Source organism: Otolemur garnettii, unplaced genomic scaffold (genome assembly GCF_000181295.1).
Source record: "Otolemur garnettii isolate 467f Iridium unplaced genomic scaffold, OtoGar3 scaffold00004, whole genome shotgun sequence".
In the NCBI taxonomy this organism is placed as follows: Eukaryota; Metazoa; Chordata; class Mammalia; order Primates; family Galagidae; genus Otolemur; species Otolemur garnettii.
Genome location: NW_003852399.1, coordinates 15,622,391 through 15,643,929, shown reverse-complemented (window position 1 = coordinate 15,643,929; position 21,539 = coordinate 15,622,391). Strand labels below are relative to the sequence as shown.

Genomic DNA, 21,539 nt, shown 5'->3' with positions numbered 1-21,539 from the left:
TTTATCTGTGTAAGAAAAAGGATATTTGGACATAAAGGTTCAATAAATTGTTTTTGAATTTTCCCATAGCATGTACTCCTTAAAAATTAAATAAAATCTACTGTAATGTGAAGAAATGTATATTTATTTTCTATTGCTTGAATTGTACTAACAAAGCTCCATCCACACAGAGATGTAATCTCCGTGTCCATGTCCAACACTGTCATGTATCGTAATTGTCCAAGCAAAAAGTATCAGTCTTCTCCTTCCATATCACAATTCTCTATCCTATCCTTAGAATCATAAATATGACTCACGTTGACATTTGTCAAATTAGAGAAGATGTTGCCTGATTAAAATAATGCCATATATGATTCTCCATCTTTTCTTAGCAATGGATATACGAAAGTACAAGATAAACTGATATCTGAACAAAGTTGGAAAAAAAAAAAAACTCTATACATAATTAAACATCGAATTGAAAGCAAAGATCAGAACACTATCACCTTTCCAGAAAGTTGCTTTGATACTGTACTCCATTTTAATCCTGGACTGTGTTTATGATTCCAGACAATGTGTTGTAGAAAGGAAATTGCTTTGTGGTTTTACTTGTAAAATATTCTATTTTAAAATCACTTTCCAAAGAAAAGTGCGTTTCCCTTGAGAAACGTGAGCATCCACATGTGTGATGGTGAGAAATGCAAAGCTTAGTGTTTTATCTTTTAACCATGGATCCTAGATTCAAATTTTATGTTTGATCACAATATTTAAACTGCTCATTCCTCCTCGTTTGCATGTGTGCTTTCTTACCCATTCCATATGGTTAATTATCTCTTTCCACTGAAGCATCTTTATTTACTTCATGTCTGACTGTTACTATAAAAAGTCTTATATGTTTGATTTTTTTAAAAATGCCGTGTCTAGCTATTGTGACTCTTTTGGCTATGGAGAAACCAAAGCTCAGAGAGGCAGATAGCAATAAGCAACTTTATGACTCAACCCTCATCTTCCAAATCCGATTCCTTTTGTAATATACTAGGCTGCATCCTCTATAATCTTATTTACCTTTGTCAAGCAACAGTGTCAAAAATTTCTCAAATATTAAAAAAAAATGGAGTCGTACAAAAAAAGTCTTTTTTTGGTTTGTTTTTGTTTTTTATTTAAACAATGGGCATCTGAAAACATCAAATGGTTCTGTGTGTAACAGAGGTTTGTGAAAGAGTATTTTCAATGCTGTTTAAAATTCCTGTCCATAAAATATGTTTTTCTTACCAAAAAATATGTTCAGCTGATTCCAAAATGATAACCTACTTGAGAATCTATGTTGAAATAATCTTCCATAAATTCAGAATATTATATATTGCTATTAATATATTTTTATTAAGTTAAAATTAAGTGTATACTATATTTACCTGCATAAGAGTCACATACAAAGCAATTCTGGAAGAAAAGGGAATAATGGGAATGCAATAAAATCTAAGGGATTTAAAAACCTGAACTTAGAATCTACAATGACTCATAAGTTTACATATCTGAAATTGATTAAACACTGAAATTCCTAACCTTACATGACAAAGACAATTTTACAAATGCCTAAAGCTCCAGTATCTATGATTGCTCATTAAAAAAATAAAAGTGCGGAATGTGGAATAATTTAAAATTTTAAAATGTTATAATAATATTTCACATTTAAATGAAACTTTTGGGTAAAAATGAGTGTGTGTATATATATATTTTCTAGTGGCAAGACTGTCTGCATTGAATAGTTGAGTATCCCCTAAAAATCATCTTACGATTTAGAGAATAAGAAAACATGATCATGTATTCATGGAAATAGAAAAGAACATTAGGGTTATAGTAATGATCAAGTGACAATAATCACATTTTAACAAATAATAAGAGAACTTCCAAACACCACAGATAAGAAAAAATTTTACTATTTATGTGAGCAGTAGCAGAATTCAAGTTCTCATTAAAAGAGACTTAATGGAACTTGAATGTAGAAACAACATAAAAAAAAGCAAAAAGAATATTGAAATGATTTTCTTTTAGAGAGAGTTGAAAATTAAATAGGAATTTTTTTTCTAAGGAAGAGATAAATAAAGTTTTAGAATGAGAGAATTCCATTACAAATAATTTCAGGGATTAAAAAAGAGATGCTTTTGTTTACTTAGGTAAGAGCAGGTATATTTAATGTGGAAACTCAGAGAGGAAAGCATTTTATATATCAAAAATATTTTATTTATATCATATCTGCTTTACTACTTTTGATTTGGAATAGCACCATATTTGTTAGCATGTTATTTTTAACACATGATACAACTTAGATGCAACTTAAAGGTATCTCTATTTGGGAAAGCACAGTAGTACATGTCTACATGCCTACTCTATTAATTATAGAACTAACTATACAAAATAGCAAATGGCATTCAGTGAACCTTTTAGTTAATTTCCATGGCATTTAATAAAGGACTCAGATTAAATAGAAATCTTAGAAGGAAAATAATCAGTCTTTGAAAATCTGACACTCCATTAAAACATTAAATGAATTCAAAATTATAGATTAATCAATAACAATTACTGAGTACTCAGCAAATATTTGAGTTAAGAAACTGAGCTCTATGGAGACATGGTTTTAACTATTGAATAATATATCCCATGACATTTCCCTCTTGAATTGGTTTTAATTTAGATGCCACTGAAACTAAATGGTAGCATGGAACAACACAAAAAGCATGATTGCCATTTCATGCTAAGGCATGTATTTCTACGTGTCAGATTTATGATTTTTTTTCAGGCATTTGGATTTTCTTACTTGAGTTTATTTTTTAAATTCAAATTTATTAAATGTTTATTAGTTCAACTCTCCAACTGAATGTATGCTGTCTAGGTAAAATACAGAAAGATAATGCAATTATAAAAATTAGACTTGAATCAGGAAAGTTTTGAAAAAGATACAATGAAAAAGGATATTTTTATATAATCGTAGCTTCTGTTTAGATTTTTATAAAATCCTAGCTTCTATTTTATTAAGACACTTGATTATCTCTGTATTGAGTAGATATAGATTACACCCCAAATTGCCCTCTTTTAGGGCATTTTGTTGCTGAAAACAGAAATAAGTTCTATCCTATCAAATCTATCATCCCCATTGACCAGGGTGAATTCATTGATATACTATTTTTCAGTGCTGAAAGGAGACAGACAATGATGGAAAGTCAAATTGAATCTTAAAAATACTACAGAAGCTGACTGAAGACCAATAGAATATTGAATAATCATTAAATACACAAATCTACTGGCAATTTTTTGCCAGTCTTATAATACAAAACAACCCTATCTAAAGAGCTTCATTAAATTATACTGCAGAAAACAGATAAAGTATCATTTATTTTTTAACATAGTTAAAATAAATGCTACTTTATTTCTATTCAGAAAAACAGCAGAAGTTATTCAACCAAAAAATTCCATGATTTAGTAGAAAAGATCACCACATGAGTCAAAGAGGGTAGTGAATTGAATTTCTGCCATGCCATCTGCCTTAACTAGCTACAGAGAGGAACCAGGGCCATAAAATCATGTGGTTGAAAACTCCAAAAGGAAAGGGGAACCTAGAGATAAAGAGACTTCATAGTACTATTTTTTTCAGTATTAAGTCCCCTTATTTTTGAAGTATAAAAAAATTTAAGAAATTGAATTTGGAAACTGGGTAAAATATTTTTGCAAATTTAAATGTGACACTGGCTTAAAATGGTTAAGGTTCCAATTATAATAATTGTATAGCTATTTTAGTAAAATACATAATAATTTTTCTATGAATAATCACTTTTTAATTTTAATATTTAGTGATTACTATGAACAATATATTCTGAGAAATACTGTTAAATTGTACAGCTTTAAAAGCATATTTGCATTTATATTTCCATTCCAATTTACTACTTTAGAAATAGAAATTATTGTTGATTTTACAGTGACTCTTCTTCAAAATCTTTAAGTTACAATTAAGGATTTTCACTATAGTTATTCCCAAAATACCATTATGAAAGTGAAAATATAAATCACATTAATCTGTTTCTGTCATAGAATTAATTGATGAAACAGTTGCAGAGAGGTTACTGCTCTTCAAAACATAAATTGTCGAAATTTCTGTTCCATAGAACAATATCTGGCCTAACCCCATTTTAAGGACTAAGTCTAAGCTGTCTGAAGTTGCCATATTAAATCTGCAAAGAGCTTAAGACTGAAGACTGCTAAAGAGGAAAACATTAAAAAAAAAAAAAAAAAGATAAATGGAAAAATGTAAGTGTGCAAATGCTTGCTATTCTCTGAACAGTAGCTGCTACACTACTGAACGTGAATTATTTATGTAAGTAGTCTGAGGATAAAGTACACTACACTCAGCTCACATACTATTACTGAACACTGTAGAAGCTACATTTCATTAATACTCTATTTCATAATTATCTTGTTCCAAAAAGTTTTTTAAGTTAATACATCAAATATTATGTCCCCTTTCTTCAAAATTATGCTTGTTAATAAAATTGGTAGATGAAAAGCCTAACAAGGTTAATGAAACTAACAATAGCAAATACACTGCATATTAAAATGGAGTTTAATTGGTGAAGATCCTGTTTACAATTGAAAGGTTTTTTGCATTGTTTTATGGTACACCTTTATTTTAATGACCAATCATTAAAGTGCTATATTACAGCAAAATGTTGCATATGCTACATATTACTGTTTAGAATTCGCAATATCCTTTATTCTGAATACTGTGCTATAAAAATCAAATAACATTAATATTGTAATTTAGTTATAATCACATTATTGCCTCAGCAAGATAATGACCATTTCTGCCTATTCAAATTACCATTTCTAAATGCTGCAGATATTTTTTCTTCTATCACAAAACACAATTGTGTATACAAAAATCACTTTCCACACCAAAAGAGGCAAGAGTTACTCATTAAATATACCTTGATATGGAGCACTAAATCCACGATAGCGATGATTGCTGTCTGTAACAAAATGAAGTCTGAGCCAGTTTTTGTTGCTGATAATTGGTGGTGGTATATTCATTCCAGATAACCTGAATTATAAAGATAACAACAAAAAAAATTAAAAGAGCTTTTCAGCAGTAAATTTTTTCACCATTTGGGAACAAAAGTGTGTCTGCCCTATACAATATTTATAACTTCACATTTCCAGCTTTTTAGGCACAAATTTTAGTCATTTCATACACAGAAAAGTCATTCACAGTATAGTATAATTTCAAACACCTGCTGTTACGAACAGGTGGCATATAGTGCTAAAATCAACTTTAAAACTGCAACTGCATATAATTTTTGATTTATACAAATTTATTAGACTTATTTATTGCATTAGAATAACAACCATAATGAATATTGAGGTAATGGTACTACTCATTTTGCTTTCCACACATGCACTGATATAATAGTTACAAAATAGGAAGTCCTCAAGAGATGATATCCTTGTTTTTAGGATGAGATTTTATAGTATTTTTTAAATATTCCCTTCTACTTATCTAATATATTTCCAATATTTCATACTGGACAGAAAATTTCACAATTTTTATAGGTGCTTTCACTATTTTACATAACTTTATAATATTAAACGTTTTCATGATTAGCTTTCATTATAGTATATTCTTTTTTTTTCTTTTTTTTTTTTTTTGCAGTTTTTGGCCGGGGCGGGTTTGAACCCGCCATCTCCAGTATGGGACCAGCACCCACCCTACTCCTTTGAGCCATAGGCGACACCCTATATTCTTTTTTTTTTTTTTTTAAAGAGAGACAGAGTCTCACTTTATTGACCATGGTAGAGTGCCTTGGCATCAGAGCTCACAGCAACTTCCAGTTCTTGGGCTTAGGTGATTCTCTTGCCTCACCCTCCCAAGTAGCTGGGACTACAGGTGCCTGCCACAACACCCCGCTAGTTTTTTGTTGCAATTTGGCTAGGGCCAGGTTCAAAACCGTCACCCTCAGTATACGGGGCCAGCGTCCTACTTACTGAGCCACAGGCACCGCCACATAGTATGTTCTTTTCTAACGCATTAGAGGCTTTCTTCAATAGACAGGCAGAAAATAGATTGTGTACATCCAAACAGATATATCTGGATACAAACTTAGTCTTTGCATATTTGGTCACAAATATACCATTTCATAATATCCTTAAAATAAGTCGTGTAAAGTAAAACATTGAAACTAAGCTCCAGAGATTGTTAATTATTAATACACTAAGTAATTTTTGTTTTATAATCTTTTCATGATTTCCACTGGAGCAGTATTTCTTACTTAATTTAATGAACAAATACCATCCTCATGAATTTCCAGCATTATCTAACTTTTAGTTTAGGCGTGTGATATAAAACCAAGGTAAAAGATTCTCAAAAGCATGACTATTACATAGAGCAGGAGAGTTTTAAACTGAAGTTTCATAACAAGTATATGACATATCATTACAATTCTTCAACGTTCATACTTTTCTGCAGAAAGAAAAATAGATAGCTGATTTTCTAGTTTGTGTTTGTGGAGGTGGAGGTAAAAGGTGTTAAACTCTTCTCTCACTGCTTGGCAATCTGTCATGCTAGGAGAAGCACGGGGGAAGATGAAACATCTGCCATTATAAGTGGTTATATATATCATAATGGTGAGATGTTTGCAGAGAGAAACATGGACCTTACGCTCCCACCTTACTCCTGGAAACTAATTATTTTAAGGAATTTAGGAAGCTGGGCACCACTTTTCGTGAATGACTATGGACTACCTGACTATTGAAATGTAAAATCACCCTTATTGCATCATTGTGTCCAATTGCAATATGAATAAATTGCTCTCTGTCCCATACACTTCTCATTTATATTCTTGATTTGTAATGTATTTTCTTTAACTTCCCCCTATTGATCCATTATTTCCTTTTCATATTGGGATAACTCTATTGGTCCAACTAGCTAATGTGTTTCTTATATGAATTTAGTAAATAAATGTATATCATGTATCTATACAATTTTAAGACTCAAGTATTAGAATTTCACTTCATTACTTTCAGAAAATATCTATGTTTTGCTTACTCTTGTTTTTCAGTTTGGTTCAAACAGAAATTCAGTGAAAAGGTATTGAGTTCAATTATATTTTCGGTAGAGTAGTATGGTTTATGCCAGATTTTGATTCACAATTTAGTTTGTTCCATTCTCTGATTCAATGAGCACAGTTATCCATTAGGGTAAGTTTAAATGAGTTTTGACAGGCTTCACACATTTCTAAATGTAATGAAACCAGAATACATGAATGACTGTATTACACTGATGCTCAGAGTTCCGAAATGGACTCTTAAAAGAGTCAATAAATGAGAAGTAATTCCACAAGGCCATTAAGAAATGTGAGCAAGGAGAAAAGATGAAATGGACAATAAAAAGGATAAACTTCCCATAGTTTCCATGGACATCAAAAATAATTTCACAATTGTGTATTATAAAGGCAAGTGATAGCTACTATAGAACTGTGGTTTGCAACTTGAATTCACCTTCAAAAGTCTAGGATGGAACTGAAGAAAGTAGAACTACAGAATCAAGAGACAAGAACCTGAATGAGAAAGCACTTGCATCAATTCGTCCTTCTGCTACCAGAGTAGAAATATATTTTCATTGGTTATAGGAGAGTGGCATGTGTGGTAACTTAATATTGCTCATTAATATAATGTACACAATATGGCACAGTTTATGGCTTGTGGAGTTATCTCATAAATGAATCTACATATCTCTACCCCATAGTTCATGTGTTATCAAGAGTACTGGAAAATGTGGGGCTGAGAATATATGCCACCCGAAAGGTTCCATTAAACTAATTAAGATAATTAATTTCTTAATCACCAAAGGATATATTGCTAAACCACAACTCATTGTTATCTTTAATCACATCACTGGGATCATTTAAGAGTAAGCAAATTTGGGTTCATTCTACTACTAAATCAGTGAGAATAATTTTTTAATAATGAAGGTACTTAGTGTGCATTTATTCGACAATTATTTACTCTATATTTACTATAGGACAAACACTAATGCTAAATATTGGAAATACAGTAATAAGCCAAAGACTATGGCCTTACATAGAGAAAATAAGCAAGTGGAATAAATGAATAATATATTTCAGATGTAGCAAATAAAGCACACATGCCAAAAAATCCACAGATACACAATAAAGAATTTCTAGAAAAATAAGATTTCAGTTGCTTTTCATTTGACCCTCCTCTTTTTGTATTAACTTCAAAAGATCCATATTCTGTAAGTCTTAAATGACTTAACTTGATTTTTGGAAAATTAAATTTTAAAAAATGTAGTAATGATATAAATGTCATAATTTTTTCACCTATGATAGTTATACATATGTCTTTTGAGTAATAAATAAAATTTAATGGAATGACATAAATGACATAAAATTTAATTGAATATTCAATTAAGAAATATTGACAATATAGTACAATCACTATAATTAATCTTTGCAAAATATTACATATATAAAGTTTTCTATATAAAACTAAATCAATGATAAATTGATATTTAAAATCAGATACAATATTTGTATGTGATTGTTAATAGCTATCAGATATTAGTAACAAACTATTAACTATTAACAATAGCTAATAACTCTGATAACTACTGTTATTGGTCCTTTAGAAGACATGATTACTTACAATCTTTACAATTCTCATTTAAGAATAAGTTAAATGGAAATCTGAGAGAGTCACAAGTCTTTGTCATTTTTTTTAAATTTCCAAAATTATTCTGGACTTATTTCTTTGCTTTATAACTTCTATCAGAACTCCTTTTCAGCCATCTCTGGTTCCTCTATTTTCTCAAAATTTGCACATGTAATAACAGGTAGCAGCTTTGATATATGCATACACACACAAATAATAAATATGCATATATATTTGTATTTTACATCTTCCTTAATCCTTAAATCATTCAAATGTAGTGACATGTATATATATATGTATATATTCTTCATCTTTAGTATTCACAGGTAGAGTCTAACCTTAAATTATCACATCATTCACATCGTTACCTTTATAACTTTGAATCTTGCTTTCCTACAGCTCTCTTTGGGGAATGCTTTTTGCCCTCTCACTCTCTTGCTCTTTAACCCAATTGATCTCTTGCCTGCTCTAACACTTAGATAAGATGTATCCTTCATGCATCTTCTATTCCCCATGACCTTATTAGATTACTGCTCTGTGTTAAGTTGCCATTAGTTCTTCTAATTTATTCTTTCATCTAATCTCAAGGCTTTTTTAAGGCTGAATTAAATATAATACCTTTGTTTTGATTTACTTAGTCTTAATTATTCTCAGGGAAGCCAAAATGAAGTTCTACACTTAAGAGAGTCAGACACCCAATCTCCTTTTCTGTCCCCACAGAGCACTTTTGAATATTCTTATCACTTCATTTTTAAATTACTTATATTTTTGACACACAATAATCATTCATATTTATAGGACACAATGTGTTTCAATACATGATGAATTGTATAATGATAAAATAAGGTAATTAGCATACCCATCATCTAAAATATTTATCATTTCTTGGGGGTAGGAACATTTCAAATCCTCTCATCTAGCTATCTTGAGATATACAAAATACCTTTTTTTGTTGACTATAGTGACCCTACTATTCAATATTCTACCTTTCTAATTGTAATTTTATTTTTAATCCATTGACCAGTCTCTTCCCATCTGCTCCCCCGCTTCCCCAGTCTCTGGTAACTATTATTCTATTCAATACTTCCATGAGATCAACTTATTCTATATGTAACCGAGAAAATAGTCTATTTCTTTCTGTATGTGGCTTATTTCTCTTAACAAAATTTCCTTGAAGTTCATTCATATTGTCCAAAATTAAAAACAAAAAAAGTCTTTGCTTTTTAAAGCTGATCTCCTTTCACCCACTATTAGACATTAGATAGATTCCAGATATTGACTATCGTAATTTGAGGAGCTTAGATATCTCTTGAAAATATTACTTTCATTTTCTTTGTATATATAAGCAGGATTATATATATATATATAAGTAGGATTGTTGGATGACATGGTAGTTCTATGTTTCATCTTTTGAGAAACCCCCCCCCATACTGTTTGCCATAATGGTTCTGCTGATATACATCCCCCCAACACCTTTCAAGGGCTTCTTTCTTCTCCATATCCCTGTCAACACTTGTTATCCTTTGTCTTTTTGAAATTGGCCATTGTAACTAAAGAGAAGTGATATCCTTTTGTAGTTTTTATTTGCAGTTCCCTGATAATTAGGTTCCCTGATGTTCAGCTTCTTTTATTTATTTATTATTATTTGTTTTTTGTTGTTGTTGTTGTTGTTGTTTTGCAGTTTTTGGCTGTGGCTGGGTTTGAGCCCGCCACCTCCAGTATATGGGGCCAGTGCCCTACTCCTTTGAGCCACAGGTGCTGCCCTGAATTGTTTGAATTTCTCATGTATTCTGAGATCTGTTGTCTGGTCAGATAGTATAGTGTTAGGTTTAGATATTTTTCCCCTCCAAACCTCTGGTTGAAATTTGATCCTAAATGCTGAAGGTAGAGCTCCCTGGGAGGTCTTTTGTTCATGGAGGCACATCCCTCCTGAATGTAACAATGAACTCTTTTAGGAGTGAGTGACTTTTCACAGCATGGGTTCCTGTGAGAGCTGCTTGTTAAGAAAAATCCTGGCACCTCCTCCCCCCACTCCTTTGCTTCCTGTATGAACACAAGACTGCACAAGCTAGCTTCTGTTTGCCATCTTCCAGGAATGGAAGCAGCCAGAGGCTCTCACCAGATGCAAATGCTGGTGGCATGGTACAGTCTACAGGACATGAGCCAAAAATCTTTTCTTCATAAATTATCCTGCTTCAGGTGTTCCTCTATAGAAACTCAAAACAAACTTAAGACATTCAGTTTGCCAATATTTTCTCCCATTCTGCAGGTTATCTATTCACTCAGTTGTTTTTCCTGGGTTGTACATAATTTTTGGTTTCATGTAATCCCGTTTGTCCATTTTTTATTTTGCTGCCTGTACATTTGAGTTGTTATCCAAAAAGTTTTTGCCCAGTATAATGTGATATAGATATTCCCCTGTTTTCATCTAGTAGTGTACATTTTCAGGTCTTACATTTAAGTTTTTAATTCATTTTGCACTTATATTTGCTTATAGCAAAAGATAAAGATAGAGTTTAATTTTTCTGCATATATGATTTTCCCAGCACTATTTATTGAGGAGTCGGTCCTTCCTCCAATGTGTACTCACGGCAACTTTGTCACAAGTCTGTCAGCTCTAATTTACTGTTGGGTGCTCTATTTTCTTCCTTCGGGGTATGTGTTGGTTACTATACTATAGTATGTTTTGAAGTTATAGTGATTATCTCCAAAAGTTTTTTTCTCAAGATTGTGTTGGCTGTTGAAATCTTTTGTACTTACCAACAAATATTATAGTTTTTCTATTTCAGTTAAGAGTTCTGATACTGGATTTTTGACTGGATTTCCAGGCTCTTGGTCTCAATGATTCAATGAATGAATCAATGGACCACAGGATGGACAGTTAAGTTAGGTTTAATTTACAAAGGTATTATTACAGCTCTTACAAAGAGCCAAACCTTGCAGAACAGGATAAGATAGGTTTTATAGTGTCACAGCTCTTACAAAGAGCCAAACCTCCTTGCAGAGCCAGGTATAGGTGTTACAGCTCTTACAAAGAGCCAAACCTCCTTGTAGAGCAGGATGCAAGTGTTACAGCTCTTACAAAGAGCCAAACTTCCTCACAGAGCAGGGTCCAAGTGTTACAACTCTTCCTCTTCTGCTCTTTCTCTCCTTCAGTGGTCTGCAACAGTCTGCTAAAGTCTTGCTCTTCTGCTCTATCTTCCTCGAAGGTCTGTGATGATCTGCTGAAGTCTTGCTCTTCTGCTCTCTCTTCCTTGGCGATCTGTGATGATCTGCCAAAGTCTTGCTCTTCTGCTCTATCTTTTTTGATGATCTGTGATGATCTGCTCCTAGGCTCTCTGCTCAGGGGTTTATATAGGGGCAGTTGTCCAATGAGCTGAGAGCTTAACTGATTGGTCTATAAAATAGACCAGTCAGGAGCAGGATTGAAAATGGACCAATCAAGGATGCACTGGAGGAATCACCTGTGTTTTCCCCTGATTGGCCAGGTCTTTTTTGTTACTGGGGCCTCTGGTGGGAGAGGAAAGCTCTCCCTTTGGCTCTAGCCTGCTGGTTTCTGTGCCAGCTGCTGCCAAGGCAGAGCCAGCAGGTCCTCTAGCGCCACTCTACTGGAGCCTCTGGTGGGGGAGGGAAGCTCCCCCGCTTGCTCCAGCCTGCCAGTTCCTTTGCCAGCTGCTGCCACCAAGAGAAAGTTGGCAGGGCCCCCAGCCCTGCTCAGCTGAGCTGGCTGGGGTGCCACTTTTTCAGTATCAGTTCCATTGATATTTGGATAGAAATTTCATTGAAATCTGTAGAACATCTAAATAATATTAATTCTTCCCACCCATGAATATGGAACATCTTTCCATTTATTTCATCTCTTTCAATTTATTTTTTCAAAATTGTATGGTTTTCAATATAGAGCTCTTCTACCTCTTTAGTTAAATTTATTGCTAGGACATCTAATTTTTTATAGGTGTGAGTTGTGAGAGCACCCAGAGCACCAGCTTGAGACTATGTCTAAAAAAAAAGATTGTCATCAACAAACAGAACAAACAGAGCCAATTTGACTTTCTCCTTTCCAATATGGGTGCTTTATTTCTTTTCCTTTCCTAATATATCTGGCTAGAGCTTCTACTATTATGTTAAATAGAAATGGTAAAAGTGAGTATCCTTGTCCTTTTCCATATCTTAGCAGAGGCTTTCAACATTTCCCCATTTAATATGATGTTACTTGGAGGTTTGTTATATATGACTTTTATTGTGTGGAGGTATGTTTTGATTTTTTTTGTCATGAAGAATGTGAATTTCTCAAATTTTTTTTTGTGTCTATAGAGATGATACGTTTTATCCTTTCTATTAATGAGATAGATAACATTTAATGGTATGTTAAACCATCTTCACATCCCTAGGATGTATCCCACTTGATCATAGCAAATATCTTTAAAAAGTGTTCTTGTATTAAATATATGATTATCTTATTGAAGAATTTTGCATGCGTTGATCAGAGACATTGGTCTGTAATATCCTTTTTTGATATTGTGCATTTTTCTGGTTTTGACATCAAGGCAATGCTGGCCATATAGAATAAAATTGAAAGTATTGCCCCTTGTTCAATGTTTTCGAATAGTTTGTGAGACATTAGTATTCTTCTTCACATATTGGTTAGACTTTAGCAGTGACTCATTCAGGTCCTTTGGTTTTTGGTGGTTTTTTTTTAAAGTAAAATTTATTGTTTTTGAATATGAAAATGTTATCACTCATTCAATTTCCTCATTAGTTTTGGTATATTCAGATTTTCTGTTTTTAATAGAAATTCATTTTCTATTCATTATTTAATTTCTAGCTTATATTAGTAGGTTGTGTCTAGAAATTGTTTCCTTTCTCTGTTATTAATTTTGCTGGTGGATAATAGTTTTAAGTAGTCCTTTGTATTTTTGTGGTATTGATTTTATGTCCCATTTTCATATCTCATTTTATTTGAGGTTGTCTATTTTTTTCTTAGTCTAAGATTTCTTGATTTCCTTTCAAAAAAAAATCCTCATTTTATCATATTTACTTTTTTAGTTTATATTCCATTTGTTTACTATAATCCTTATTATTTCTATCAATTTTGTATTTGGTTTGTTCTTGTTTTTCTAGGTCCTTGAAGTATTAATCTTAGGTTATTAGAAATCTTTCTTCTTTTATACTGCAGGTGCTTATTATCCCCCCATCCCAAGAACTGCTTTTGCTGTATCTCAAATGGTGTGTTATGTTTTCATTCACACTAAATTTCATTCTTTTTATTTATCCATTGGTTATACAAGAAGAAATTATATACTTTCACATGTGAACCAAATTTATGAAGTTCCTCTTGTTATTGCTTTCCAGTTTTATACCATTGTGGTCAGAAAAGATACCTGATATAATCTCTATCTTCTTAAAATTTTAAGAATTGTTTTATAGTCTAACATATGATCTTTTATGAACAACCCTCCATGTAAATTTGAAAAGAATTTGTAATATTCAGCTATGAGAAAGAGTATTCTGTAGATGTCTGCTAAAACTATTTTATCCACAATGCAATTTAAGTACAATGTTTCTTTATTGATTTTATTTCTAGATAACCCATCCATTGTTGAAAGTAGAGAACCGAATTTCACTGCTATTAGTGTATTGCACTTTCTATTCCTTTAAATTGAGTAATCTACATTCATACTCCGGTGTTGATACTTTTCTCTTATTCCTTCTAGAATTTCCTTTTGGTCTTTGACAGTTTGATTATAATGTGCCCCAGAGAAGATCTTCTTGGGTTTAATAAACTTGAAGATTTTGAGCTTCCTGGAATGTGATTGTTCAAATCTCACTTGGAAAGTTTTTAGCTACTATTTTGCTAAAAGGTTTTCTCTTCTTTATCCAATTCTTTCCTCTGGCATAAAATTAATGCAATTTAATTTTTATTATTTATTTATAAGATTTATTTTTGCTTAAATAAGACTCATAAGTCCCATGAACATTCATCATCCTATTTTATTCATATTTCCTTTCTCCTCTCTATTTCTAATGACATGTCTTCAAGTTAATTTTTTTTCCTGCTGCCTGATCTATTATGATGTTGAGGCTTTCTGTTGCATTTTTTATTTCATTCATTGAATTCTTCAAATCCAGGATTTCTGTTTTGTTCTTTTATATGTCACATATCTATTTATTGATATTTTCATTCACATTGTAATTATTTTCATAATTTTACTGAATTGCCTATCACACTGAATTTCCTTAAGATCAATTTTGAATTCCTTTTTGGACATTTCAAAAATTTCCTTTTCTATAGTGTCTGCTACTAAAGAATTTTTGTTTCTTTGGAGATGTCACATTTTCTTGCTTGTTTGTATTTCTAGTGTCCCTACATTTTGTGCATCTAGGAATAGTCAGATTTTTCAATTTTATAGAGTAGCTTTGGTAAAAAGTTTTTCCTATAAGTAGGCCCTAGGGAATAATTTGGATAAGGTGCCTTGGTATTAGTTCTGGGCAGACACAGTAGGGTAGTACCTGTGTATGTTTCTCCCCTGTAATGCAGATCAGCAATATCTGCTCTGTCAGTGATCAGTGCTGATGGTGTTGTAGTTTGGCTTAGGCTAATATCAATGATCTAGTTTCATGCTGGGCCTGCCTGGACACTATGAGTTGGACAGCTTCAGGGAGGATCACTGTAGTGCACAGCTGCCACTGAGTCAGCTGTTGATTTAGGTGACAGCATGCCACCTGGCCCTAAGGAGACCTCACCTTGGGAAGAGACTATAATTGTACTCCCTCCTGTTCCAGGAGAATGCATGCAAACATGGAGGGTTGCCAGGATCTTGGGTAGGCTTAAAGAGGGGTGGAGACAGATCTCCAATCTAGATTCATTTTAAGGAATTTAGGTCTCTTATAACAACAGCTATAGGCATGTGTGTCAGAAATAGTGATACCCAGGGGACACCAGCTTACCTTTTCCCTGCAAGAAGATGTCCCTTCCAACTCTAAGCTGATTCCAGCAGACAAGATGGTTGGCAGAGACAGGGAACTTCACTTACCCTCTATGCTTCCATCATGGGTTTCTATGCTTCCATCATGGGTTTCTATGCTGCACAGGGATTCAACCACTCTGTTTTGGTAACCCAATGTACTTCTTCAGTCACTCTAGTGAGCAGGCAGTCATCTATTCATTGTATTGGTCCAATTTTCTTGGGGGGACAAGCACCAAGCACTACTAATAAACCATCTTGCTCTAATCTCAAAATCTGTGTCTAAACATTTATTAGTTTATACACTAATGAATTTTCTTTCTTTCCTAATATTTTACATTTTTCTTAATGTAGGTTATTAAATCCCTGGGGCATAGCACAATGATTGATGCACAGGAGGTGTGCACTGGCTTTACATATCAAGAAAATAAATGAAGAGATATTGTTTGGGAGCATGCCCTAACTTTCAGTGCCTATATATTTGTTCATACTCTTTATAACTTATTTCAATGATTCTATTTGATATCATTATTAAATGTTTAAGTTCTTTCCTTTTTTCAAGATGAATCGAAAACTCTTATCTTATTCATAAGTATTCTTCAATTTCCATGGCTGAAGGTTATCTTTCTCTCCTCTGAATGGAAAAATTACTTGATAAAACTCTTCCTATGACATGTGTCATTGCTTTCACCTTGTTATATTTTATATATTATACATACTATAAATTATTGGAAATTGAGAACAGGATCCAAACTAGATTTAGCAATTCTATAGGCACATTTCAAATTGATAATGAATGCTGTTAATTAAGTGAAGTAATAACCTATTATAAAATTTCTTAAAGTGTGTTGTAAACATTAGCCACCAAAAAGCCTTGTGAATGAAGGAAGGTGCACTCTTCAAGAATAGTTTAAATTGCTCTTTGCAACCATATACCATTTTTAAAGTATTTAAATATGTTTTAACCCAGCATTTCCTAAATTTAGTCAATGAACATCTTTCCATTTTTATTTTTTGCCATAATATCAAACAACATTCAGTAGCATTTATTGTAAACCACGAACATTGTTTACTCCTTCATATCTGGAAAAAACCCAGCATCTTTAAAATTAGTCTTTAAAAATAGTCAAAAAAATTACCAAATTTTCTTTTATGTTGTGTAGGATACAGTAAGTTAAAAAATTACTTTAGCAATTAATCTATTTATGAGATAAAAGTAAGCATGTTAATATTCCATACTATGGAAGTCATGAATAAAAAGTGTAGAGTGCACAGTTATCTACACAGACCAGGTTGTGTTTTATTGTCATAGATGTGTTCTTGTTTAGCTATTTAAAGGTAACATTATTGTAGGACACAGAATTCTGTATAGTTTTAACAAGAACATTATAAAGTTAAAGATTGTCTTATTCAGCCCAATTATTCAGAAACCAGGTATTAAAAGTATCTGAAAGTATTTGCAAAGTAGAGAAGTGGCCATCCTCCATTTTCCTGCCTCACTCCCCAACTCCATTACATACATCACCTCACACACTAACCTTTATTTGTAACTGCCCTCTTATTTTACATTAATCATCCATTTCCAAGATCTATTCTTCAGACATAAAATCCCTTATAATAATTGGATGTACTGAATAACCTTTACCTAAACACATGATCATAAAGGTATCTTTATATTTTAGATATGTTTATATTCATAAAGCTTTTTTTTTTTTTTTTTTTTTTAGAGACAGAGTCTCCCTTTATCACCCTCGGTAGAATGCTGTGGCCTCACGGCTCACAGCAACCTCCAACTCCTGGGCTTAGGCAAGTCTCTTGCCTCAGCTTCCCAAGTAGCTAGAACTACAGGTGCCTGCCATGATGCCCAGCTATTTTTTGTTGCAGTTTGGCTGGGGCTGGGTTTGAACCCGCCACCCTTGGTATATGGGGCCGGCACCCTACTGAGCCACAAGCGCCTCCCAAAGCTATCTGTTTATATTTTAGATAGTACCACGTATGTTCAGCCATCAAGATTTAATCAAGATTATGGAAATGTTGAATAGTATGATAGGTATGAAGTGTTTTACTGCACTTTGTTTTATTATGCTTTGCAAATATTGTGGGACTTTTTTTTGTTGTTGTTTTACAAATCAAAGGTTTATGGCAACTCTGCATTAAGCAAATGTTTTTCCAACACCTTCTGCTCATTTCATGTCTCTATGTCACATTTTGATAATTCACACACTATATGGAACTTCTGCATTGTATCTGTGATGTATGATCTTTGATATTAAAATTGTAATTGTTTGGCGGTACCATCCATTATATCCATAAACGTAATCAGTAAATGTTGTGTATGTCCTGACCACTCCACTAATCAGCCATTGCCTCATTTCACCCTCTCCTTGAGCCTCCCTATTTTCTGAGATACAAGAATATTGAAATGAAGCCAATTAAGAACCCTATCATTCCAAGTCGGTGCATTTCAACCAATGTTCTGCGGCACCCTGGTGTGCTCTGAGAGAATCTTAGGTGTGCAGTGAAAATTTCTAAGGACCATTAATTAAATTATTATTGAAATATGTTCCAAGATCAGTAAGTATATTCTTTACTTTTTTTCCTTTGATCAATGTAATGTAAATGTGCTGTAAAAGTTTAACTATAGATTGAAGTGTGGTATGAGATAAAAAAAAAAAAAGGTTGAAAACACTGCTCTAAGTGTTCAACTAAAGAGAAGAGTCATGTGTCGCACTTTAAATCAAAAGCTAAAATGAATAAGCTTAGTGAAGAAAGCATGTAAAAAGCAGAAATAGGCTGAAAGCCAGGCCTCTCATGCCAAATGGTTAGCCAAGTTGTAAATACAAAGGAAAAGTTCTTTTTTTTTTTTTTTTTTTTTTTTTTTGAGACAGAGCCTCAAGCTGTCCCCCTGGGTAGAGTGCCGTGGCATTACAGCTCACAGCAACCTCCAACTCCTGGGCTCAAGCGAGTCTCCTGCCTCCGCCTCCCAAGTAGCTGGGACCACAGGCGCCCGCCACAACGCCCGGCCATTTTTTGGTTGCAGCCGTCATTGTTGTTTGGCGGGTCCGGGCTGGGGATTCGAACCCGCCACCTTAGGTGTACGTGGCTGGCGCCTTAGCCGGTTGAGCTATAGGCACCGAGCAGAAAAGTTCTTAAAGGAAATTGAAAGTGCTACGCCAGTGAACACATGAAGGAAAAGAAAGAAAACAGACTTATTGCTGATATGGAGAAAGCTGAAGTGGTCTGGACAGAAGATCCAACCCACAACAACATTCCTCCAGCCAAAACTTAATCCAGAGCAACACCTGAATTCTCTTTAATTCTATGAAGAATTAATTCTAAAGAGAAGTGAGAAATTTCAAAAGAAAACTTGAAGCTAGCAGAGATTATGAGGTTTCAGGAAAGAAGACATCTCCATAACAAAAAAAGTATAAGTTGAAACATATGCTGATGATGAAGCTGTCACGAGTTACCTAAAAGATCTAGCTAACATAATTGATAAAGGTGGCTACACTAAACAATTGATTTTCAGTGGAGAGGAAGCTACCTTCTATTTGATGAAGCTGTCGAACAGGACTTTCATAGCTAGAGAGGAAAAGTCAGTGCCTGGCTCAAATGTCTACGAACAGACTGACTCTCCTGTTAGGAGCTAACATGGCTCATGACTTTATGCTGAAGCTAGTGCTCATTTATCATTCTGAAAATCCTAGGGCCCTTATGAATTTTGCTAAATGTACTCTGCCTATGCTCCACAAATGGGAAAAAAAGCCTGAACAAGAGTACATCTGTTTAAACCATATTTTACTGAATATTTTAAGACCACATTAAGACCTATTGCTCAGAATAAAAGATTCCTTTCAAATTATTATTGCTCGGTGACAATGCATGTGGTCAACAAAGAGCTCTGATGAAGACATACAAAGAGATGAATGTTGTTTTCATCCAGGCTGAAGACCATAGAGAAAGAGCCGTTTTGATGCTTAAGACTTATCCAGAAATAAATTTTATAAAGGTATAGCTACCACAGATAGTGATTTCCCTAATTGATTGGGGCAAGGTAAATTGAGATCTTTTTGGAAGATTCGTCATTCCAGATGTTATTATGAACGTTCATAATTCACTGTAGCAGCCAAAATATCAACATCCAGTGATCCTCCTGCTTCAGCCTTAACAGTAGATGGAACTACAGGTGAATGCCAGTGCTCCTCGCTACAGATGCAGTTCAAATACTGGTACCTTAACACTAAGAAAACTTTCATTTCTACATTTCTAGAATAGAAATTTACAACATAAATTTACTCATAGTTGGACTTACATGTCTTCAAATACCTACTCAAAAGCACCACTGATCAGTTTTCCCCAGTAGCATAAATATGTAAATTATAGTTTTAAATAAAAGAAAAATGTGTGAAATTTTAAAGATTATTATAGAACAATATATGCTGAGAAAAAATGTGGCTCATAAATCTAGAGAAGGTGCAAATCAATGCCACTCCCCTTTCCTCTCACTCCCTCTAAGCATCAAGGAAACAAAACAAACATAACCAAGTTTTAAAAGTAGTTTTTAAAGTCAACTATTATTTTCATTTCTGTGGTTATATCTGTTTTACATTTAGGTTTCTTGTACCTAAATAGTTAACTATATCACCTGCAAAACTTCTTAAATCTAATTTATAGGGAATTTTAGAATTTTCACAAATTCTCTCATTTTCTCATTTATTTACCTAAAATATTTGTGGGAACATTTTAACAACTGAACTACTCAAGCCTTTTTCTAAGTTGATAATAGCAATAATAACATACAACATTCATTGAGAGCTATTTACTGTAGATGGATAGTGTTCTGAGCACAGACATTTTATTTAATTCTAGAAAATAATAATTACGTAGTATTAGATACAATGAAGTCAACTATTTCGAATAATCAGTGGCTGTGGAATGCTTATATACACTGAACATACTGGTATTTTATTGATAGAAAACTATCATTGTTTTTATTCTAGGCATTCTATGAGATAGGAGGATTACGATTTATAATGACATAATCCACTGTATGTTAACATTATTTTTTTAGCACCACGCTCTAACCAAATGAGCTAACTGGCCACCCAACGTCATTTGATTTATCTGATGTCTGGTAGTTTATGTACTAATCTTATAAGCAGATAACAAGAAGCTTGAAATCACTAATCCATAACAGTAGTCTCCAATTTAATTACTTTAATGTATGTTCAGTCTCTTGTTATTTGTTAGACTTTGTTTTCCCTTTATTTATATCATTATCAAGACTCAAACCTCTCAAAATGTAATATGATTGAAGAGATGTTATTTTCTGTTACTCACTTTTTCATTTTCCTATATTAGTTTCACTGAGTTTTGTTTCTCTCCATCTATTTTATAAGCAGTCTAGTTTTAAATTACCTCAATTCCCAGGTACTAAAGACTTTATAATTATTATTTTATTGATATGTTAAAAATTAATAAATACATTGAGATTCCTTTAGAGATATAATTATCTGTTCTAAAATATTTAATATCTATAAAACCCCCAAACTCCACAATCTTAAGTTACTTTGCTTGGACGTCAGTCAAGGATCAAACAATTTATTATTCAGTGTACAAAGCAAAACAAAGCAAAAATTGAAATTTATGTTTTATTAATTTCCCAGAAAAATATGCAAGCATGCACAGAATACTGAAGATAATATAATAAAGGGACCGTTTATAAAGGTTTTGAGGAAAAGAATCAAAATGGAATACTTGGCACCTAGTGTCACAGATTCCCATGTTATCTATAGTAGCTATGGTAATTTATTTCGATCCCGTAAAAAATGAGTATACCTGTGCAGACTAAGAGCTGGTGCTAGGGACTATTACAGTGAA

General features: G+C 33.1%; 1 protein-coding gene across 2 annotated transcripts in view; it reads right to left on the bottom strand.

Annotated features, from left to right (window-relative positions):
• Positions 1 to 21,539, bottom strand: part of CSMD3 (CUB and Sushi multiple domains 3) — a 1,080,374-nt gene that overhangs the window by 716,320 nt on the left and 342,515 nt on the right. For both annotated transcript variants that reach the window (XM_003782396.2, XM_003782397.2), the window contains exon 6: positions 4,956 to 5,068. In XM_003782396.2, the coding sequence (XP_003782444.1) occupies positions 4,956 to 5,068 (113 nt within the window). The remainder of the gene's footprint in view (positions 1 to 4,955; positions 5,069 to 21,539) is intronic.